Genomic DNA, 24895 nt, shown 5'->3' on the forward strand with positions numbered 1-24895 from the left:
GAGTGAATTTACATACTATTCTTCAAGATGCACAAACTGGACTAGGATAGACAGAATTTACAGTTCACAGGAACATGTGCATTTAACTGATGGTCTTAATATGCAATCAATAACTATTTCTATTCATATGCCAATAATAAAACACAGGGAGATGAAATAAAAAGGAGTCACTGGCATTTTCCCACCTATCTGTTGAAAAGAGAGAATTTTAGGGAATGGTAACGGAGATTATTCAGCAGCTATTCGAGAGGATAAAAATTCCTTCTGAAAATATAGCTAGAGAGTGAAATAAAATTAAGGTGGCATTTAAAAATAGGGTGGAAATAAAAGAAAGGCAGCTATGGTTAAGAAGTAAGACAAATTATTTAGAGGTACTAACAAATGTTAAAGCATTGCAGAATAGGGGGAATCTCACAGAACAAGAAGAGGATCAACTGCAGAATGCTATGCAGAAAATAAGGGATTACCTTGATAATATACACAAGTTTAGAAAGATTACTCCTAAGCAACTGTTTTTTGATTATAACAAAATAGCACAACAACATTTGGCACAATGACTCAGGCAACAGAAAGTAGAAAGGGCTGTCACCAAGCTTAGGGAGCCTATAACAAGGAAGATAACAAGATATCCTGTAGAGGTATTAGAAATATTTTGAAACATTTCTGAAAGTCTGTATAAAGCAGTGAAATATGTAACTCGTGAAAAGATACAAATTGAAATGTTTATGAAAGAATTAAATATGTCAATGTTAGAGGTAGATGAGGCTCAATTACCAGTGGTTAGGATAGGAGGTAAAAATTGTGATATGTTACCAATCTACAGAAAAGTCCCCAGGAAGAGATGGTATTCCTGTAGAAGTTTGGAAGTTAGGAGGGGAAAACTGATAAAGATCTGGAAGATTTTGTTTAACAGTATTTTTTATGAGGAGGAGAAGTACCAACATCCTGGAAGAAAACAGTGGTAGCTGTAATACCTAACGAGGGTAAAGATCCATCAGCTTCAGCTTCATACAGGCTCATATTGATGTTAAACCATGATTATAAAGTGTTCATGTCTATAATGGCTAAAATGAAAAGGTAATGCCAAAATTGATAGTTATGGATCATTGTGGTTTTGTGTGTGGGGGGGAGCAAACATTTGACAACATAAACAGAGCATTGATGATCCAGATGGAAGCAGAATGTAAGAAAATACCATTGTTGTTGCTGTTGTTGGGTCTTGATGCAGAGAATGCATTTCACAGAGTAAGCTGGGATTTTATGAGCAGGGCAATGGAAACAATTGAATTTCCTGAAAAAATTATGAGGTTGATTAAGAGGATATATGAGGGGTTGGAGGTGAATATTAAAGGGGGTGGGATCCTCTCTGATAATTTTTGCTTGAGCATATGAACCAGGCAGGGATGTCCTCTTTCCCGTTTGTTGTTTGCATTATATTTAGAACCACTGGCAAAGAAAGTAAGGGACTCAGAAATGCAAGGATATTATTGGTATGGTAGTCAAGAATAGCTGGCTGTACTTGCAGATGGTATAACTGGCAAAACCATAAAGAGACATTACAGTGTTGTGGAAAATTTTGAGACAGTTTCAGATTTTTTCAGAATACAAAATTAATGGAGCTAAAACAAAGGCAATAGTAGTAAATTAGGTCCCATTATATGAATTGGTTCAGCAATATCCATATTTATGGGGACATGATAGAATGACATATTTAGGAGAATGGATTAAAAATGATTCTGGTGTGGCAGCTAGGGATCTGTGGGAAATGACTAGAAAGATAATACAAAAACTGAGAAAATGGAAGCTTTGTTATATGGATATGGTTAGTAACATACAAGCAGTTAAGATGTTTTTAGTCCCATTAGCCTTATACAGAGGTCAGACATATTTTTATCAACCAAAGAAGAAGTTGTGGATAGCAATTAATAAAGAGCTGAAGGACTTTATCTAGGAGGGGAAGATGGTAAGAGTCAAGTAGGATAAGCTGATTTGTTCAATAGAACAGGGCGGATTGGGTTTACCTGATTTGATGGGGGTATTTCCGAGCTACACAGTTAAGGCTCCTGTACATAACACAAACAGAAAAGTATAATTCAAAGTGTAAAGGGATGACAATGAAATGGGAGAAGCTCAAGAAATAAGGAGAGATTGGGATTTTGGATGCAGTCCTTTATGCAATTGACAAAGAAACAATGGGAGGATATATGTATGTCTCTCAAATATGCAACAAAATGTAGAATATTTAGGATTTTTGCTTGGAAATGTTTATATAGATATTTTTATACTGCAAGTAGATGCCAGATATTTTCCTCAGGTAGTCAGCAAATGTTGGAGATGGATGAGGATGAAAGAGGTGATTGGGAAGATATTCTTGGGAGTGCAGTGAAGTTGGTGGGCTTTAAGGATTCTCAGGGAGATGCACCGTTGAAGAAACTGGGTGGACATATTCATGTGAATGAGGGAGATGATTTTTCCTGAGCTATGATATAAACTTTTTATTGCATAGACATGGTAAGGCCTTGCTGTGTCTAATTATGGTGGCTGCTGAATAAGCAATTACTAGAAAATAGAAGTCATGATCTAAACCTACTTTTACTATAAGTACTGACTATAGTAACAGAGATAAAAAAAATGGAAATGGGGTCTTTTATAAAAGAGTAGGAGCAAATTACATAGGAAAAAATGGGAATTGTGGGAATAGTACATGCAGAGGAGGAATGAGCTTTAAAAGAAGGCAGGATCTGAATAAGTTATGTAATGTTTGACTGACAATGACTAGATAGATTATAAGTGATGTATAATGTTTGCAGCTATAATTATGTCAGTATGGTTTGTGATGTGTAATGTTTGCAACTAAAATTATGTCAGTATAGTTTGTTTTCATGTATATAAATGTATGACTGCCTATGCCATGCACGATAATTTAATAAAGATGTTTCTTTAAGGTCAAAGCAAAGTGTACCAAAGATACCACTATGGGAGGTCTTGCTGGAGAGAAACCATTCAGTAGAGGTGGCTGTGATTTTATAGAGGACAACAGAATTGTTTGCATTCTCTGATATAATAATGTGGTTAATTAGAAATATATATGAAGGCTTGGAGGCAAGAATTAAGGTGAGAGGATTCCTTTCTGTCAAATTGTGTCTGAACAGAGGAACCAGGAGTGTCCTCTTTCCACTTTGTTATGTGGTTTTATATTTACAGCCATTGGTAAAGAAAACAAAGGACTTAATTCAAAGTTATAACTGGTATTGTAATGAAGAAATTTTTGTCTTATTTGCAGATGATATTATTTTGTTCATAGGTACTTACTGATTTGTGGCAATCATAAGAAGCCTGGCCTTGCAGTCCCACTGTAATTATTAACCCTTATATTTTGCAGTATGAATATTCAAAGGTGGGCCGAATAAGCAAATGTAGGGGTAATTATTTCCCCCTATCCATGAGGGCCAGGAGTGCTAAACCGAGGGCAAATTTGTGATTACCCACCCATTCATCCAAATTGCATGTGAATAGCATAATGGAAGTAGTCTGCTTTATGTGAAGTGGAAGACTGTTCCATAGGAGTGGTATAGTCTGTGATACATACCTATCCTTCCAGCATGTTCTATTAATCTTGCAGAAAAGATTTAGGTCCCTTATGTGGGTGTTTATGACTACTTTTGGATTTATGAATGTGCAATAGGTCTAAGAGAATAGTGTCTCTTCAGGCAGAGGTCACCTCTCATTACTATACATTAGCCTATGTGCTGTGGTGAATGGAGACAAGCTGTAAAATGGTACACATAGTTTTAATGATTTAGTTTTAATGATATAGGCCCTTGATTGTTTTTTTTTTTTTTTTGTAAGAAAGCATTATGTTTGTTCTAGCTTTGACAAGTATTTGGACAGATTCATACCTAAAGGGGCATTATACTGTTATGATTGGCTTAATACATCCGTGGGTCTAGACATCATACCTTTAGATATAAGTTGTATTATAAAAAAGGACTTTCTTAAACTAGTGGATATGTGGTGTTTGAAGAATATCTCATTGTCAGCGTAGGTTCTCATGTCTCTAACTACGGACTCAATTTTTAGGGGAGGATTATCAATGTGATAGTTACAAGGAGGGCCATGCTTGCTAAAGGATACAGTTATAAATTTCTTGGCATTAAGATTTAGTCCATGATTTTAACACCAGCTATTTGTTTGGACAGACCCTTTTATAGTATCCTGGAGTCCTCTGAGGAGTTTACAGTAACACCTCTGGTAAGAAGATTATACTCTACTCCCAAGACTTTGTTATTTACACTTGCTTTGGAAAGTGCATGAGTACGTTGAAGATAGTCCTGCCATTCTGAAGTGGCCTTCTGACACACTTCATTTTTTTTTTTTGCCTGTTCCATTTTGTAGCCTCTGTCAGCTATTTTTTTTAACTCTTCTGTCATTCTACCTCTTGAGTGAATGTAGCTGCTTCCTTTTCCTGTGTAACTCTAGATGTTCTTCGGGTTTCACTGTTACAGTCATCACATTTGGGTTATTCCTGCCAAGGTAGCCCTCGGCCGGCCCAAATCCAAAGACTTAGTATTTCTGCGTTGGTTGTTGCTTGAGGACTGACTTCAGGTCGTCATTAGTATAAAGTAAGGCAGCCAACGCCATTACATCGGTCTTTTTTGCCGTGGAGCCCAAAGCAGAAGTAGTTTGCACAAGTGCTGGTCAGCTACTACCTAAGTTTGTCTACTGAATTGAAGTTGAAATCTTCTAAAGCTAAGTACCCCACTGGGAATTTTTTCTTGCACTAGCCGATGTCAGAAAATGTTAATAATTGTCTCACCTGTGGAAACAAATACCACACCGAGACTTCCACTCTTACTGCGTCACTTATTTAGGCCCAGACCACAATGTCCTTCATTGTCGCTTCTGTGCTTTGTTCAGTGCCAGAACTATCCATCGTCGGGCCCTTATTGTAGCCAGATATTTTCTCTTACAGTCCTCGAATTCCGCTATGGCTTCGGTAAGCCGTCCGGCAGCAGATCTTCCGAAAAAATGTAAAGCTAAAGACAGAGACAGCCCGCACAGGTCCAAACCTACCGACGATGCTTCCATTAAGCTAGTCGTCAGTTCTCCAGTCCTCAGTGAGGCGCTTTCACAGCTCCTGATGCCCACTTCGGTTGATTCGTAGGTTGCTACCGAGACCCTTTCTGAGTCCGGTATGCCGCAAAACTCTTCTTCGACTAAGGGTCTTGCAGTTGTCTCAACCTTGGATGGGTCCGGAGCCGCTGAGCAGGCACCGGCTTTCAAGGAAGTCCTTCGCACTACCGAATCTCGACACAAACCAACGTCTTCTTTTGCGACTACCATTCTGTCTAAAACTACCGAGTTGCTTAGGCCCAGGGTATGAGCCACACCCAAGAAACTGATGACCCACTCTCAGGTGCCTGCTACCTTGCCTCAATCTTAAATGCTTAAAATGGTGGAAGACCTTATCATGCTGATCAGGGGAAGCCAAGCTACCCCCTCCAAAAGGAAAAGAGATCTGTCCCCTGTAGTCTTGTCTGAACAAGAGTCAGATGAATCTGATGCATCTAAATAGGAAGACTTGCAACCCCTCTCCACTTATGAGGATTCTGATGCAGAGGATTCCATTCCTTCAGCCTCTCTCCCAGAAGATTTTTTCTTTGGGGAAACCCTGCAAACCTTAAGGGAGCATTTCCAATGGGAGAGTCAGGACTACTCTCAGTCTAAAACGAGACTCGGGGAATTCCTGGATCTTCCACAGCACAGACCTTTGGCCATCCCCCCAGTCGTGGATGTTGTGGAGGATGTTTTCCTCAGATCCAGCTTGACTCCTGACGCCCTTCCTCCTGCTCCCAGAAAACCAGGCAGGTACTATAGAGTCCCTGACTCCCACAAATATCTTTTTAAAAATCCTACAGCTGACCCTGATGTTATTTCTCAAGGGCCAAAAAGAATTAAAGCAACCTCTTCTAAGAATCCCACCCCCTCAGACAGGGATTCCTGAGCTTTGGACAGATGGGGTAAGAAAGTGTACACCTCAGCTACTCTTGCAATCAGGGCACTAAATTGTCAGTTCCATATACTGAAATTCAACATAAATAAATGGAAAGGGTTCTGCACCTGGATCCAGGCTAAGGGAGCTAACATGGCACAGCCCTCCCTCCCTCTCATCCTGGATTACTTAGCTGACCTACTACACAGTGGCCTCCCTTTCTCTTCTATAAAAATTCATGTCTCTGCTATTTCTGCTCATTTTCTCACACCCTTTGGTCAAACAGTCCTAAGAGAGGCTAGCAACTTGAGGCCACCCAGAAGGGCACCAACACCAGCTTGGGACCTTAATTTTGTATTAGAAAAGTTCACCCTGCCCCCTTTCGAGCCAGCTTCTTCTGCAGAGCTAAAATTTCTCTCCTGGAAGACAGCATTCCTTCTGGCCATCACTTCAGCCAGGAGAGTCTCTGAGTTGCAAGCACTCATGGCTGTGGAACCCTTCATCATCTTTCATGCAGACAGGGTATCCCTCAGAACTAACCCATCCTTTATGCCCAAGGTGGTGTCCAGTGTGGCTCTCAACCAATCCATTAATTTGTCCACCTTTTTTCCTAATCCCCAGAACAAGGGGGAAAGGATCCTTTATTCTCTAGATGTGCACAGACAGCTCAGGTTCTATCTAGACATGACTAAATCCTTCAGAAAGTCTGATCAATTCCTGGTTAGCTTTGCTACAGGGGCAGAAGGGAAAGTCATCTCTAAACAAACCATTTCCGAATGGATAGCACACTGCATCCATTTCTGCTACAAACAGCATGGAAAGCCTCTCCCAAGGGGGTCAGGGCTTACTCCAGCAGAGCAGCCTCCACCTCTGTGGCTTTCCTCAGAGGAGTCCCCACCAGGGGCATCCTGGAGGCTGCCACGTGGACATCTGTTCACACTTTTACCAAGCATTACCACCTGCCTCTCTTCTCCAAATCCAGGGCAGGGTTTGCCTCTGCAGTCTTGCAGGGCATCCTAGCCAGCCCCTAGATGTTCTTCATCTCACATTGCTGCAGTCCTTACACTTGGGTAGTCCGCTGTCTTCGGTCGGCCCGAATATCAAAGTATAAGGCTGACGTCGGTCAAGGCGCATTTGACTGACATCAGGACGTCAGAGTACAAATGCGCATGACCAACGTCATATCCTCAGTCTTTTTTGCCGCATGGTCCGATGCAGAAGCAGTATTGCAAGTGCCGGTTGGCGTTCTGAAATTTTTCGTTTTCGGAGTTTCAGACCGAGTCAGAGTTGGCTAAGTACCCCGTTGGGGAATATTTTAGTTTTTTCTTGCCTCAGTGGTTTACCGGATGTCAGAAAAAGTGAATAATTGTATTTCTTGTGGGAAACAGATACCGCATAGAGACTATCATACTTTGTGTATTCCTTGTTTAGGGCCTGAGCACGACGTTGTTGGGTGTCGCTCTTGTGCTAGATTTAATAAGCGCACTATAAAGAGGAGATTAGATTGTGCCAGGTTAGTCTTTGGGAAGCGGTGCAATTATAAAATGCCGTCGGATGCTCTGACGCCCGCTTCTTCGAAGAAGCGCAAGGACAAAGCAGTGAAGCCTAGGCTAGAAGAACCGTCCGTACCGGACGCCAGTTCTTTAGAGGTGTCGGTGGAGCCGGTGGTTCCACCGGAGGTTTCTTTGGGATCCCAGGGAGAGACCTTGTTATTGCAGGATGTGGCCTCTCAGGAGGCAGGCCAGGGTGATGGGGCTTCTCAGGTTACTATACTCCCCTCCCTGCCTAGGGTGGTTAGGCCCTCTCCTTCTGTTTCCAAGGCTTCTCCTAGAGGCAGGCCAGGTTTAGCTTCAGTTGGTGTCACCCCTAGTTCTTCTGGAACTGTGCCCAAGAAGCATATGCTTAAAATGGCAGAAGATTTGATTACTTTGATTAGGGTTCTTTGCCCCTCCTGATAAGAGACCTAGGGTGGAGCCTGAGCTAGGGAGTTTTGAGCAGGCTTGGATGTTTCAGAGTCTTCGGCTGAAGACTTGCAGGAGTACTCTCCTTATTCTGATTCTGATGTGGATGATTCTACTCCTTCTGCTTCTCCTCCTGAGGATTTTTCTTTTTCAGAAACTCTTCATTCCATGAGGGAGCATTTTAAGTGGGAAGGTCAGGACTTCTCTGATTCCAGGAAAAGGCTTAGGGAATTTTATTTTACCCCAGCATAGGCCTTTGGCTATACCTCCTGTTTTGGATGTAGTGGAAGATGTTTTTACAGAGGCTTCTCTTAATCCTGATTCTTTGCCTCCTGCTCCTGTTAAACCGGATAGGTATTACAGGGTGCCTGAAGTTCATAAGTATCCTTTTAAGAGTCCTAGGGCAGACCCAGAAACTGTTAGCCAGGGGCCTAAAGGTGTTAAGGCTTCTGTTGTCAAGAATCCGGTTCCTGCAGATAAAGAAGCCAGGGCCTTGGATAGATGGGGAAAGAAAGTTTATACTTCTTCCACTCTAGCTATGAGGGCTTTGAATTGCCAGTTTCACATGTTAAAATACCAAAACTATCTCCTTTCACAGTTGAAGTCTAAGGTTGATGCTCTGGCGGAAGGTATTGATTGTAAAGAGTTACAAGATTTAGTACATGTTTCTGAACAGGTGGGTAAGCATTCTTTGCAATGTGGTTTTGATGCTGTACAGGCCTCATCTAGGGTGGCTGCCACTGGGTCAGTTCTTCGCAGGCACGCCTGGCTGAGGGATCAAAATTTATCTGACCATGTTAAAACAAGGATTTTAGATGCTCCTTTACAATCTGATGTGTTGTTTGGTTCTCCTGTTGAGGCAGTTTTAAAGAAAATGGAAGACAAGGCTAAGTCTATGCAGACTGTTAAAGATTTTTTGCAGGTTCAGCCTCCAAAGTTTAGTAGAAATTGGCCTGCTAAAGGGTGGATGTATCCTTCTTATGATTCCCAGTCTAGGGGTAGATCTAGACGTGGTAGGGGCAGAGCTCAGGGCTCTTTCAGGCCTAGAACAGGCAGTTCTCCTGCACAGTCTTCAGGTGAGGGCAGGGGTCAGTCCTTTCGTAAACAGACCCAATGACCTACCTTTTCAGCTGCCAGAGCCTTCTCGTCTGGCAGCACCTTTGGGAGGAAGGTTGGCACTTTTCAAAGAAAATTGGAGTTTAATTACCCAAGACAGATGGGTATTGGATATCATACACCAAGGTTACAGGTTTTATTTCCATACCTTGCCTCCTTTCAGAGGCATGCCAGACGTTCCTCCTCAACAAAGAATAGAGGCTCACAAGCAAATTTCTCTGTTACTTCAACTAGGGGCCATACAGCCGGTCCCTATGCCAGAAGTGGGCCTAGGATTTTATTCTCGCCTGTTCCTAGTACCAAAGAAGGGGAACACGTGGAGACCAATTTTGGATTTATCTATCCTCAACACTTATCTGGACATTCCCAAGTTCAAAATGTTGACGTTGCAACAGCTTTTACCTCTACTGGGCAAAGATCATTGGATGGTAACTTTGGATCTCAAGGAGGCTTACCTTCATGTTCCTATCAGACTAAGTTGCAGGAAGTATCTGCGTTTTCGAGCTGGGACTTCTCACTATCAGTTCTCTGCATTGCCCTTTGGCTTATCTACTGCGCCCAGAGTGTTCATGAAAGTTCTGGCTCCAGTGATAGCTTTCTTCAGGCTAAAAGGAATACAGATCTATCCTTAATTGGACGACTGCCTGATTCTGGCTCAAGGAAGGGAAGAGCTTCTTCATCATTTGGAATATGTGATAGCAGTGCTAAGATGCCTGGGGTATTCTGTGAACGAAATAAAGTCCAGTCTAGTACCCTCTCAGGACATGTGCTTTCTGGGTGTAAGACTGAATACAGCATCCCAGATGGCCTCTTTAACCCCGGACAAACAAAAGAGTCTTTCCCTTTACTTCCATCAACTATCTCATCAGTCCGGGCTGACTGCAAGGACAGTCCTTCAAGCCTTAGGGTTCATGGCATCTTGTATTCTGGTGCTTCCCAATGCCAAACTGCATATGAGGAAGCTGCAATGGTATCTCAAAATGTATGGACACAGCACTGCCAGGATTTGGACACTGTCATTCAAATAATACCTTGCATTCAAAAGGAATTTTTGTGGTGGGCTCAGGAATGTCACCTAAACAAGGGACTCTCTGTGACCCGGCCAGAGGCGAGTCAGATTTTAACGACAGATGCCTCAGACAAAGCTTGGGAGCTCATCTAAATGGAAAGTGGATACAAGACAAGTGGCCTGCCAGACTACAACATCTACATATCAACCTGAAGGAGATGTTAGCAGTCCAGTTTGCATTAATAGCTTTCAAGGATTTACTTCTTCCAGGGCAGGTGTTGATTCTAACAGACAACACAACTGTCATGTGGTACATCAACAAGCAAGGGGAACGATTCTTATCCTCTATGCAGGCAAGCAATGATTTTGTGGGAGACTGCTCTCAGTTTACAGCTCAATCTTCAGGCAAGGTTTCTGCCAGGAGCACAGAACTCCTTAGCAGATGTGTTGAGCAGGCAATTATGGATCCCCACGAGTGGAAATTGGATCCTCGTGTATTTCAGAAATTGACAGTGTCATGGGGAACTCCAGACATAGATCTGTTCGCTTCTCCACTAAACCATCAGCTGCCAACGTTTTGCACAAAAAGGTTTCATCCCACAGCTTGGAAAGTGGATGTTCTTTCTTTCAATTGGAGCAATCTTCATGTGTATGCCTTTCCACCTCTGCCTCTCCTCCCAAAGGTACTTCTAAAGGTCAGACAGGACAAGCCAAGGATGATTTTAATAGCTCCAGATTGGCCTCGACAGCACTGGTACCCATTACTGAGAAGTCTGGTACGGAAGCCTCCATGGCCTTTGCCTTCGATTCCACACCTGTTGTCACAGGAGGACAGCCATTTGCTCAATGTCAAACTTCACTCTCTTCACCTCACAGCCTGGCATATTCTGTTTTGAACCATAGAGGGTCTCAACTTACACAACAAGTTTTGAATGTGATTTTGGAAGCTAGAAGGCCTAGTACAAGGAAAGTGTACGCAGATAAATGGAAGAGATTTTTATTTTGGAGTGCAGCAAAGGATTTTGATGTTTCTGAGCCTAATTTAACTGTGGCTCTTCAATATCTTACTGAGTTACTGGACAAAGGTTTGTCCTTCTCTTCTATTAAGGTTCATGCTGCAGCAATTTCAGCTCACTATGAATGTGACCCTCCATTGTTTTCTCATCCTTTGTTCAAGCAATTTCTTAGAGGGCAAAGAATATAAGACCCCACGTAGAGCTCCTACTCCTGCTTGGGATCTCAATTTTGTGTTGGAGAAACTCACTCTACAACCTTTTGAGCCTGCAGCTACTTCTGAGTTGAAATATTTATCATGGAAGACTGCTTTTTGTTGGCCATTACCTCTGCAAGAAGGGTTTCTGAATTACAGGCCCTTATGGCGGTTGAGCCTTTCTTGTTTTTCCATAAGTATAGGTTATCTTTATGCACTTATCCTTCCTTTATGCCTAAGGTGGTTTCTAGTGTGGCTTTAAACCAAACTATTCATTTGCCTACTTTTTATGCAAATCCCCAAAATAAAGGGGAAAAGATTTTGCACACTTTAGATGTACACAGGCAGTTGCGATATTATTTGGACAGAACTAAAGGGTTCAGGCAGTCTCAGCAGTTGTTTGTTTCTTTTGCTTTGAGTTCTCAGGGCAAGCCTGTGTCAAAACAAACTATTTCTAAGTGGATTGGGTTTTGCATTGCTTTCTGTTATTCCCATCATGGCAAGGAGATTCCAGCTGGGATTAGGCCTCATTCCACTAGGGCTACTGCCACTGACAGCCTTTTGAGGGGAGTGGCAACCAAGGATATTTTGGAGGCAGCTACTTGGAGTTCAGTGCATACTTTCTCTAGGCATTATCACCTGCCACTTTACTCTAAATCCAGGGCTGGTTTTGCCACTGCTGTTTTGCAGGGCATTTTGGCAGCTCCTGCTTCCTTGTAGTTTGGCCATCCTCCCTTACCTCTGCTTTGGGATTCTACCCAAGTGTAAGGACTGCAGCAATGTGAGATGAAGAACATAGTACAGTTTTGTACCTACCATAAATGTAGATGTTCAAGATCCACATTGCTGCAGTCCAATTACCTCCCTCCTTCCCTCTGTAGTTAGAGGTGGTTGTGTGGGTTGGGTTGTAAATATTGTGTATATTGTATATATTGTACATATAATTAGTGCAAGGGTGGTTGGTTGGTTGTTTGCTGTCTTTTGGTTTTGACCTTTATTTTTAGGGTCTTCTGACATCTGGGGCAAGAAAAGACTGAGGATATGACGTCGGTCATGCGCATTTGTACCCTGACGTCCTGATGTCAGTCAAATGCGCCTTGACCGACGTCAGCCTTATACTTTGATATTCGGGCCGACCGAGGACAGCGGACTACCCAAGTGTAAGGACTGCAGCAATGTGGATCTTCGAACATCTACATTTATGGTAGGTACAAAACTGTACTATTTTTTGACTGCCTCCACCCTTTTCCTCAGCTTTGGGAATCAACCCAAATGTGATGACTGCAACAGTGAGACAAGAAGAACATAGTACAGTTGTGTACACTTATCATAAATGTAGATGTTCAAGTGTATTCACTGTTGCAGTCCTGGTCCCCCCCCTCCATCCCCCTTTTCTTCTTTTCTTCTTCAATTACTATTCTGTTTGTTGTTCTCCTTTCCTTTCAAGGGACATATTGGCATTTTCCACTGGTGGGTTTTCTTCCACCAGACCCTGGCCTCCTACTTGGGGGCTTCTGACAGGTTAGGGCAAGAAAAACTGATGTAATGGCGTCAGCTGCCTTACTTTATACTACTGACAACCTGATGTTAGTCCTCAAGCGACAGCAACCCGCGCAGAAATACTGAGTCTCTGGTATTTGGGCCGGCCGAGGGCTACCCTAGCAGGGATAACCCAAATGTGATGACTGCAACAGTGAATACACTCGAACATCTACATTTATGCTAAGTGTACACAGCTGTACTTTTTCATGAAGAGTTGTGCCATGTTGAAATATGTTACAAGTACGCATTAGTGAAGTCCAGTGTTTTATGTTTTAATTTTCTGGTTCTTTTCCCCTAGGTCACATCTGGAAATTCCCCTCAACTGTGTGCACTTTTCACATTTAGCAGTGCACAGCTAAAAATAAATTTGTAAGCCCTTCCAAACAAGACAGACTGGAAAACAGAAGGCGGAAAGCATTTAACGTTAATAAAAGGTTTTTATTGCAGTTATCTGACTCAGAAGTCTCCTCTTTCCGTTTTCTGTTTTTATAGGTTCATAGGTTGGTACTAGGCTATCAGCCCTAGGGCCTATACAAGCCTAGCCATAACAATTCCCTGGCTATTTCTTCCCACACTGTTTACTTCCCTTTTAAAAAGAAATTTGTGTTTTCTTTTCCATTTTTATAGTTCTGATCATAGGCATTATATAACAGTTCAGTACTAGATGCTGCTACACTAACTGCTTGTGTTTTCACCTTTGTAGGGGTGAATCTGGTGCCGGAAAGACTGAGAACACCAAGAAAGTTATACAGTATCTTGCACATGTGGCCTCATCTCACAAGGCCCGGAAAGAACATACTGTGCCGGTAAGTGTTTTTGTCAAATAGCGTGAGATAGACATAAGAAGTACAGATACACTACAGTGAAAAACTTTGTAGTATTAAATCATTGTGGCTTTATTGTGATTAGGCTGCTATTCAGCCATCTAAATTGAAGGTGGGTCATTGGTGAACCACTACCACACTTTTTCAAGAAATGCAGCTCACTTACCCCACTTATCAGTGCATTTTGGTGCTTTGATGTACTTTGTTTCTTATTTATTATCTACCTCACTTGAAGAGCTGCTTTGGGTATCTTTGCCACTGTTTTCTACAATCCCATTTATGAAAGTGATTGTGTCCATATGAGTAATCCAGTACCATTACCGCAGAATACTTGGAGGCTCTAGGCTGCACTCATTCACTAGTTTACAGCGGTCATTTTCCTGTTAATGACTCACTGCACTACCACTAATGAGAAAGTTCAGGGAGACACTTACTAAACTACTATCTGTGCATGTGTGCATTGCTATGTTTTCCTAATTCAGTACCATATTTCATTATCTGACCCACTCCTTTTTTAATTATTAGGTGGAAAGCTTTTGGTGTATTTAACAAAAAGAAGTACTTGTAAGCTGATACCATCTTGTTGTTTATGGTGACTGTTCTGTAATATGAAGTTTCTTTTTTTATTTTTTGAGGAAATTTTCTTTTGATGTTCTGCTGCTTTAAAAATTCCTATGGCTGCATGGAAGGTTATCATGAGCAAGATATATATAATTCTTTCTCTCAGCTTTTGTCTTTTCACCAGGATATGCTTTGTGGGAGTTTCTGTACATGTTCATTCATAAGTCACTGCTGAAGTAGCCTCAACTATGTGGGTTAAGTCTTTCCAAGGATATACCAGCCAAAGTGTCTTCCATAGCCTTGGGCTCCCACCACCTGTATCCAGGCTGCTAGTTGCATGAGCTCCAAGGAGAGAAAATCAGCAGTCTGGTTGCAGAAAGCTTCAGTACTTTATTGCTGCCCGTAGAGAGCACTCTACTTGCGATTTTCAGAAGATTGACTGTTTTCAGTCTTCCATTGATCGGCAGATAAGTTCCCTTTAGGAAAAACCTTTCACGGTATCATTTGTGAAATATATGTTGATTTCTGTGAGTAACATTATTTGTTAATGGGAAATGTGTGTTTTATGGGATTGTGTCAAAAGTGGCTGGTTTGACAGACAGTTTTCATTTTATTTTTAACTTATAATGTCTGTGCTTATTTTAAGTGCTTTTTGTGGAAAAATTATGCTTATTTTGTGGGACATACTGTATTTTAATGAGGGCACAGACATTTTGGAAATGTTATTTTGTATTTTGTTTGTGAACACTATGATTTGGCAAGTTACCTGTCACCGACTTGTGGTAGTGGCACTAATCATGAATGAAACTCTTTTTTTGGAAGAACCATGGAACAGCATATCCATCATATGATTCTACCTTCCTCCAGACCCAAGAAAAAGAAAACATTAAGGGAGCCCTTACTAATAAAATGAGCTCAGTCTGTGCCTCAGCTGCTGGTATGTGAATGTTGTGGCCATTACTGGTACTTCAGACCATTGACTTTGTTCTCCAGATCACTGTGGTGTAGCTTCTAAAGCCACCATGCACTGGGAGGATCAGTCACGCCCACTGTGGCTGTTCAGGTACCCTTGATGGGCATGGGAGATTCACTGTTGTTGGTCTCAGAGGAAGGAACAAGGAGTGCAGAAGTTGTTCTTTTAGAGGTGTCCCAAAAATTAAAAAAGAGAGACAAAAGGTTAAAGATGTATCTTCAACCAAATAATTGTAGCAAACTGGTGAAAATAAAAACTAAAAACCACAAATTCACCAGTAGGACTAGTAGACACAAGTTTATTTTTCAGGTTAAGCGCTTTCATCAAAGTAAAATTGACTTCCTCAGAACAATATACAAACAGTCATGTGGATTTAAATATATTACACTGTCACAGGATAGGTGAGAAATCCCACCAGTCAAACAAAAGATCTCTTGAATAAATTAATACCTTAAAGGCATACACTATAAACACTAAAAATACAATAAAATACATTTCTGTAAAGAAATTATATAAAATTAAACCCTTTCCGCTCTTTCTTTTAAAGCAGGCAAGATGGATATAAAATCATTTAATCCTGGACACAGATTAGCTGCCAAACGAAGCTGCCACATCAGTTCCCTCTTGTTTAAAGTGTTTTTCCAGATGTTCATCGTGTTTCACTGTTGCAGTCATGACTATAGGGTTCTCCCCTGCCAGCAGGCAGCCCTCGGTCGGCCAGAATCCCAAAGTCTGGGTCTGGCGTCGGCTGTTCAACCATGCTCCCTGACGTCAGAGCGTCAGGAGTATAAAACTGACAGCCGACACCATCTTCTCCAGTCTTTCTTGCCGTGCGGTGATAGCAGTTCGCAAGTGCCGGTCGGTTGACTCCTGACGAATTTTTCTATATACTTCAGTCCGAAGACTTTCTTCTCCACTCAAAGCTAAGTACCCCGTTGGGGAAACTTTTTTCTTGCTCCACTCCGATGTCAGAAAAAGTTAATAATTGTATTTCTTGTGGGAAGCAAATACCTAATAAGGATTTTCATTCTTACTGTATTCCTTGCTTAGGCCCTGACCACGACGTAGCTAGTTGTCGGTTTTGTGCTAGATTCAATCAACGTACAATTAAGCGAAGGTACGATTTTGCTTTTCATTACTTCGGTAGGCGCTTTAACTACAAAATGTCGTTGGATACGGTTCCGGCTACCGGAGTTCACAAACGTCGCAAGGATAAAGACAGGCCTCCTAGGTCCAAATCTGATGATAGCGCACATGCGGAGCCAGCTTCAGGTTCGGCCGTCGTCAGTGAGGCACTTTTGCAGCCCCTGTCGTTGGCCATTTCAGAACCGACGGCCGAAACGGACTGTCATGAGGAGCCAACCAGGCTCTATATCTCTGTTGCAGGACCTTCTGACAATGCTCCTTCGGATGGGTCCGGAGCCGCTGTGCAGGTACTGGCTTCCGAAGGGGTTTTCAGGCCTACTCAGCTTCTAGTAAAGGCAAAGCCAAAAACTCCTTCTAAATCAAAGACTTCAACACAGGCTTCTTCTGAACCGGCACCCAAGTCACAGAAACAGTTACTCAAGATGGCGGAAGATTTACTTACTATGATTAGGGGTTTCACATCCCCCTCCAGACAAAAGGCCAAGGCAGGATGTTTATTATGATTCCTCTGATCAGGCTTCTGTTTCCTCAGTTTCTTCTTCTGATCAGGAATATTCTTTCCCTCCTTATGAGGATTCTGATGCTGAAGAATCCATTCCTTCAGCTTCTCCTCCTGAGGATTTTTCTTTTGGGGAAACTTTGCATGAAATGAGGGAACATTTCCACTGGGAAGGACAGGAGTATTCGGAATCCAAGAAAAGACTGAGGGATTTTCTTCTTCTTCCCCAACATAGACCCCTGGCTATTCCTCCTGTTTTGGATATTGTGGATGATGCCTTTTCGGAGGCTAACTTAACCCCTGACTCTTTTCCTCCTGCTCCTGTTAAGCCTGATAGATATTACAGGGTTCCTGATTCCCATCAGTTCTTATACAAGAACCCTACTGCTGACCCTGAAACCATTTCTCAGGGTCCTAAGGGAGTTAAGGCCGCTTCTGCCAAAAATCCCATTCCTACTGAAAAGGATTCTCGATCCTTAGAAAGATGGGGCAAAAAGATGTACACTTCTGCTACTTTGTCCATTAGGGCTTTAAATTGTCAGTTTCATATGCTTAAATACCAGCAATTTCTCTTGTCTGTCTTAAAACAAAAGTTTACTTCCATTTCTGCCTATGCAGAGGATAAGGAATTACATGACTTATTGCATGCCACTGAACAGGTTGGGAAGCATGGTTTACACTGTGGATTTGATGCCTTGGAGGCTTCTTGTAGGTCTGCGGCCTCTGGCACAGTCATTAGAAGACATGCATGGCTAAAGGAACAAAATTTACCTGAACATGTAAAGGCTAAATTATTGGATGCTCCTGTTCAGCATAATGTTTTGTTTGGATCTAAGGCTGAAGAGATGATTAAAAAGATGGAGGATAAGGCGAAATCCATGCAAACAGTTAAAGATTTCCTACAAGTACAGCCACCTAGATTTAGCAGGAATTGGCCTTCAAAAAATTGGTCCTTTCCCTCTTCAGACAGGCCTCAGTGGGGTAGATATAGACGCTCCAGAAGGAGGCCTCAAACACAAGCTGCTTATAGACCAAGACAGTGGACTGCTTCCACCCCTAGGGGAGGAGAGGACAGGTCACAATCTCAAAGGAAACAAACTCAATGACTCCCTCTGTTGGGCTACAGGTACGTCTTGCCTGGAAGCCCCTCTCGGAGGAAAACTCTCTCTTTTTTATCAAAATTGGACTTAAATAACCCAAGACAAATGGGTTTTGGATGTGATTTTAAGAGGTTACAAATTCCATTTTCATACCTTGCCAAGGCCAAGCGGATGGCCAGACCTTCCAAAACATCAATGGACGGAGGCCTTAAACCAGGTGGAAGCTCTTTTGGCTATAAATGCCATAGAACTGGTTCCTCTTTCAGAGATGGGAAAAGGTTTTTACCCAAGGCTCTTTCTAGTCCCAAGGAAGCTAAACTCATGGAGACCCATTCTGGATCTGTCGGTCTTGAACACCTTTCTAGAGATTCCAAAATTCAAGATGCTTACTCTACAGCAGCTACTTCCTATGCTGTCCAAAGATGCATGGATGGTAACTTTGGATTTAAAGGAGGCATATTTACACATTCCCATCAGGCAGGATCACAGAAAATACCTCAGGTTCAAAGCCGGATCGAGGCACTTTCAATTCTCTGCGCTGCCCTTTGGATTGTCTACTGCGCCCAGGGTCTTCACCAAATGCCTGGCTCCAGTAGTAGCTTACTGCAGACTCAAGGGAATTCAAATTTACCCTTATCTGGACGATTGTCTAATTCAGGCAGACAGCAAGGATGTCTTACTCCAGCATCTAGAATTTGTACAGAAACTCCTCAAGTTACTGGGATTCTCTGTAAACATAAAAAAGTCAAATTTGACACCATCACAACAGATAACATTTCTGGGTGCACTTCTAAACTCTACAACCTAGATGGCATTTCTGACATCCGAAAAACAATTACAGCTGGCTTCAACTTTCAAAACCTTGGCAACTCTAACCCATCTATCTGCAAGGAAATTCCTGCAGGCTTTGGGTTACATGGCCTCCTGCATCCTTCTCGTACCATATGCAAGACTACACGTGAGGAAAATACAGTGGTACCTAAAAAGTGTATGGTCTCAGCATTGCCACAGTTTAGACATACTGATCTCCGTCCTTCCTTGCCTTCAAAAGGAATTTCTTTGGTGGTCCAGGGCTTGTGCTCTAAACAAAGGGAAACCCTTTCGTCTGCCTCCTGCCCCTCAGATTCTAACCTCGGACGCCTCGGATTATGCTTGGGGAGCCCATTTTCAGGGCAATTGTCTGCAGGACCTTTGGACAAAGGATCAGAAGCACCTACATATCAATTTAAAGGAAATGTTAGCCATTCAGAAAGCTTTATTGGCCTTCAGGAATCATTTACAACCAGGACAACTACTGATATGGACAGACAACACCACAGTTATGTGGTACATAAACAAACAAGGGGGATCTCATTCCTACCCCCTATGAAGACTAGCCATGGATCTATGGCACACAGCTCTAGCTTGCAATCTGGATCTTCAAGCTCAGTTTCTACCAGGGAAACAAAACCTCCTGGCAGACAGTCTGAGCAGAAACCTTTCGGATCCACACGAGTGGATGCTGGACACCAAAATATTCAGGATGATAACAGCAGTCTGGGGATGTCCTCACATAGACCTCTTTGCATCCCATCTCAATCATCAACTACAGAATTTTTGCACCAGGACTTTCCACAAAGAAGCTTGGAAAGTGGATGCCCTGTCATTCAGTTGGAGGAACCTCTCGGGATATGCCTTTCCGCCACTTCCTCTTCTTCCACGGGTTTTATTGAAGATAAAACAGGACAAACCCAAGATGATAATCTTGGTGGCTCCAAATTGGCCTCGGCAGTTTTGGTATCCAACTCTAAAAAACCTATGCCTGGAGCCCCCTTGGGTTTTACCTCAGTCTCTGAACCTCCTGTCCCAACATCAGGGTCAGGTTCTACACTCTCATGTCAGATCTCTCAGCCTGGCGGCCTGGTTAATCCAGGGCCTTTGATTTCTTCTTTACTGCCCAAGCAGGTTATGGATGTCATTTTAGAAGCCAGACGTCCTAGCACTAGAAAATCTTATGCAGAAAAATGGAAAAGATTTTGTTCCTGGATGCAGGCTCAGGATTCCGATCCTCTTCTTCCTAACATTACTTTAATTTTACTTTACTTGACAGATCTCTTACATAAGGGTCTCTCTTTTTCTTCCATTAAGATACATGCCTCTGCTATTTCTGCTCATTATAATACGGACCCTCCCATCTTTTCCCACCAGCTTATGAGACAGTTTCTTAGAGGAGCTAAGAACTTAAGACCTCCTAGATCTCCTCCCATTCCTGCTTGGGATCTCAACTATGTTTTGGAAAAACTAACCTTGCCTCCTTTTGAGCCTGCTGCCTCTTCTGACATCAAGTTTTTATCTTGGAAGACAGCTATCCTGTTAGCCCTAACCTCTGCCAGGAGAGTTTCAGAGTTACAAGCTCTTATGGCTGTGGAACCTTATATTATTTTTCATCAAGACAGGGTATCTCTGAGGACAAATCCTACCTTCATGCCTAAGGTGGTTTCCAAAGTGGCTTTAAATCAAACTATCCACTTGCCAGCCTTTTTCCCCTCTCCTCAAAATAAAGGGGAAAGGATCTTACATTCCTTGGATGTACACAGACAACTACGTTTTTACCTGAACAGAACCAAGGACATCAGGAAATCAGAACAATTGTTTGTTTCTTATGCTTCAAGTTCCCAGGTAAAGCCATTTCAAAACAGACCATTTCTAAATGGATTGCTCATGGAATCAGAGTTTGTTATTCTCACCATGGAAAGCAAATCCCAGGGAGTATATGAACTCATTCCACCAGAGCTGCTGCCACTTCTGCGGCCTTCCTCAGGGGAGTTCCTACCAAGGACATTTTGGAAGCTGCAACTTGGAGTTCAGTGCATACTTTTTCTAAGCACTACAGTCTACCTCTCTACTCTAAGTCTAGGGCAGGCTTTGCCTCTGCAGTCTTGCAGGGCCTTTTAGCTGCCCCTTCCTCTTTATGACCACCTCCCTTTCTTTCAGCTTTGGGATTCTACCCTACAGTCATGACTGCAACAGTGAAACACGATGAACATAATACAGTTGTGTACACCTACCATAAATGTAGATGTTCGAGTGTCTTCACTGTTGCAGTGTGGGTTTCCCTCCCTCCTGTCCCCTCTTATTTTTACTTTTGTGTATATCCTTTTTTCACCATTCTTCTGAGGTGTATTTGCAAAGGTTATGGGACCTTTTTCATTTTGGGACTCTTGACATCTGGGGCAAGAAAAACTGGAGAAGATGGCTTCGGCTGTCAGCTTTATACTCCTGACGCTCTGACATCAGGGAGCATGGTTGAACAGCCGACGCCGGACCCAGACTTTGGGATTCTGGCCGACCGAGGGCTACCTGCAGGCAGGGGAGAACCCTACAGTCATGACTGCAACAGTGAAGACACTCGAACATCTACATTTATGGTAGGTGTACACAACTGTACTTAGCCACCCAGGGGTTTATTTCAATGGTATCTAATATCCTAAACTGGCATTAGTTTCTTTTGAATTCTTAATGTCATATAAGTGTTCATATATCCTGGACCTGAGAGCCCTCTCAGTTTTCCCAACATAAAACACCGGGCAGGAATTACACTTTGCCAGATAAACTATTTTGCTAGTCTGACAGTTACCTTTTTTGAAAAACACTGTGTCCTGGTTGATATTGTCAAGTTTCAAACTAGCAGCCGATAGTATATATCTACACTGTGTACAACAACCACAGGCTTTGGTGAATTCATTCATTTTTTCACTACTATTGTTCATGTTACCCTCCAAGGTAAGTTTCAGGTTGCGGCCCACTTTAGTACAAAAAATAGGCTGTTCACCCACTGCTTGTAAAATGTTAGGGTCACTCCTAAAAATGTTCCAATTCTTACAAAGTATATTTCTGATGTCATTATAATGTGTACTATAGTGTGTACTATATTGCATTGCTGTTTTTGTTGAATATCTAAATAGCACTACCCATTAGTTGAAATTTACCTATGAGTGTAATGAGAAAGAAATTCACTATCGTGATACCACCATCATTAATGATGTGTGTTGTTTTAGATCCAAGGTGTATAGAAAGAAAACTTTTTGTAATTCCTACCTCCATTTCTATAGTTACCACCCACTATACCAGAAAAAAAGTATTGTCAAGGGACAGACAATCAGAATTTCTAGAATGACTTCCCATCTTGAGGACATCATTAAGGAATTCAGTGACCTGAGGAACATGTTTCTGGAGAGAGATTATCCACTAGAATTTGTAGAGGGTATTTTACAAGAGATTTTGAGAGAGTGGGGTTCTAAATTTGAACCTCTACTAGGTAGAGGTCTTTCTAAAACCAAAAATTGTGAAACAGCAGAGAGTTCTACCCATTACTTCTCCCAGGCATGTGTGGTGCAATATAGTACACAATGTTAAGTTGCCATTCTCGCCTTCATTCTTGCTGGAAGGGTTCGGAGCCGATCCTCGGCTCCGACTCGGCCTATACTATAGCTCGATAGCTATTTTACTGGCTCGAGGCAGCCCTATAACCCACAATACCATGCGCTAACTCCCCAGATCTCGTTTGCCGCTTCGCTGCGAGGTTGTCTTTTTTTACCGGCTCAGGTCATTAAGAGATTTATTCTATTTAACTAAAATTTCAGGTAGTTTCTCCAGTTAGTTACCCTTGTTTAGGTCCCTACTAACTGTACACCCTTTTTGTAGCCTGTCGAAAGATTTTACTCTTCTAACATATTCTGGAAGAATCACACCAAGTTCTTGTAAGCAAGTAAAACAGCTTTATTTTACATGCATGGAGATCTGCTACATGATAGTAATATGCCAGCAGTCTGGCTACTTGTACTTTAAGTTCTCCTTATATAGACCCTCCTGCACGTACATACACGTAGCACAGAGGACTTTCATTAAAATTGATAGTTTGATTACTTGTTTTTACCAGCCAGTACCACAGTTATTCTTGCACCATTAACTTTATCAGCAGTTTAAGATTAACTCCTGCATTCCTCAGTGATCAACATTTTCCAGAACATTTCAGTTTGCACGCAGTGAACATTTTTCTGCTTAACCCTTTAAATACAGAATACAAAATATGTTGACTTCAGTATTTTTCCACATTTCCCCCTTACAACATTTTGTATACTGTTTATTTTACACAATCCCAGATAGTTGTATACCTTCTCATAATCAGAGAAATATGCTTTTGTAGCATTGGCAGAGATAACCTTCGATATTATCATTTTGATACATGGTATGCAACAGCAGCCAAGCAGCAAAAATATGATTGCACCAACACATACAGCAATTAAAATGTTCATCAACACAGAACCCCAGTTTCCAAACAGATTTTGGAAAAAGTCAGTCAAGGGGTTTGGACCAGGTTTAGTCAGTTCAGAAACTTGTTGAATTATTTTTCCTTCGCCGCTAGGGTGAAATCGAGCGCCATACGGTTCTGCAACACTACGGTTCTCATCGCCGTTAATTCGCCCATCACCAATTCTAGCACTGAAAATGTCACATTACTCAGAGTCTCTAACAGTTTTGACAGTTTTCTCAGTTCTCAGATGGATTTTACTGTCCCATACGCTGGCAAAATACCAGCCCAAGCAATTACATCATCGCCTAGGTCCATATGTGAGAGTCCTTTGCTGCTGACGTGTGCCAAGTCATGGTGATAAATCCATGACGCATCAATGTTACCAACGGGATTAATAGGTTTATTAAGAGAACGTGCATTTCGTATTTTACCTTGAGGCAACGCATTTGCGTGCCTGATAGCTGGTATCAGATATCCCAAAAAACAACTTCCTGACCAGCCATATGGTAACCATTTATATGCTTTCCTACCACAAATAAAATAACAATCATTTGTTTTGATGGTAATATTGGTTGCAAATTCATAACTCCCATTTGGCTTTAGCCCCTTAAATAACAGGCCATATACATACAGCATTTTTTCAACCAAACTAATATCATTTACATTGATGTCTTTTTTTATAGCTCCAAACTTGGTCTCACACTGCCCTTCTAGGGTACAATTATGAACTATTGTCAAATTACATTGGCTCAGCCCCACCTTAACTTTCCCAATCTTTTGAAAACACACTGTTCCATTTTGGCCCCAGAAGAGGCAGCGCCACCTTGTCTCTCAGTGGTACTTCTGTGGTTTCAAACAACAAACTATTCCAAGTATCATTTATTCCCAGAGGGGCTGTCCCTAACGTTAAGCCACTGTGTACAGTAGGTATTGCAGTACATACCCAACAATTTGAGACATTCATTGAGGATGCATATGCATATTTAATCGCTTGATATGTATTAAAGTTTGGATGCCAGCTGGTGTGTTTGTCTCTTTTGAATGGCTAGCTTCATTAAAAGACAGAAATGTCCAAAACAGAAATATTACAATCACAATAGTTATAAACAATAAAACATTGCAATAGAACCATTTTCTCTTATTCTCATTATTGTCCTTCATGATTGCTGCTGTCTGTTTGTTCCTCAGGGGAACTCAAGTCTTTATTTAACTTAAAATGTTTTATGATTTTGCAGTGCGTTAGGTGGATCCATGAGGACCTTTCTTTAATCCGAACTGCTGTTGGAGTTGCGATTAGCACCTGGTAGGGCCCTCCCATTTGGGGATGCCCAATTCTTGCTTTTATTATTTTGATCCAGACCCACTGCCGGGTCTGATTTCCGTGATCTTGTCGCCTCTTGAACCTGAAAAACAATCATTCGTTAAACAGCTGTTAGTATTGGTCAGCATTTTCCTCATGTACTCAGCTATCTCCTCACCCCTCACGTTCCGCAGGCAACAAGTTTTGCCACTGCGGACGTAATAAGGTCTCCCATACAACAACTCAAATGGGGTGACTCCTTTGAGGTGGGAGTTGTGCATGGAAAGGAGGGCTAGAGGTAGACAGGTAATCCAAGACTGATGTGTCTCGCCATGAGTTTTCTCAACTTGCCTTTTAGAATGCCGTTAT

General features: G+C 42.0%; 1 protein-coding gene across 4 annotated transcripts in view; it reads left to right on the plus strand.

Moving 5' to 3' along the window:
* The window catches only part of LOC122809252 (myosin-10-like), a 3714157-nt gene that overhangs the window by 1128955 nt on the left and 2560307 nt on the right, over window positions 1-24895 (plus strand). For all 4 annotated transcript variants that reach the window (XM_044080584.1, XM_044080595.1, XM_044080606.1 and 1 more), the window contains exon 5: window positions 13534-13636. In XM_044080584.1, coding sequence (XP_043936519.1) covers window positions 13534-13636 — 103 coding nt within the window. The remainder of the gene's footprint in view (window positions 1-13533; window positions 13637-24895) is intronic.

Source organism: Protopterus annectens, chromosome 1.part1 (assembly GCF_019279795.1).
Source record: "Protopterus annectens isolate FY-2018-M chromosome 1.part1, PAN1.0, whole genome shotgun sequence".
Lineage (NCBI taxonomy): Eukaryota > Metazoa > Chordata > Ceratodontiformes > Protopteridae > Protopterus > Protopterus annectens.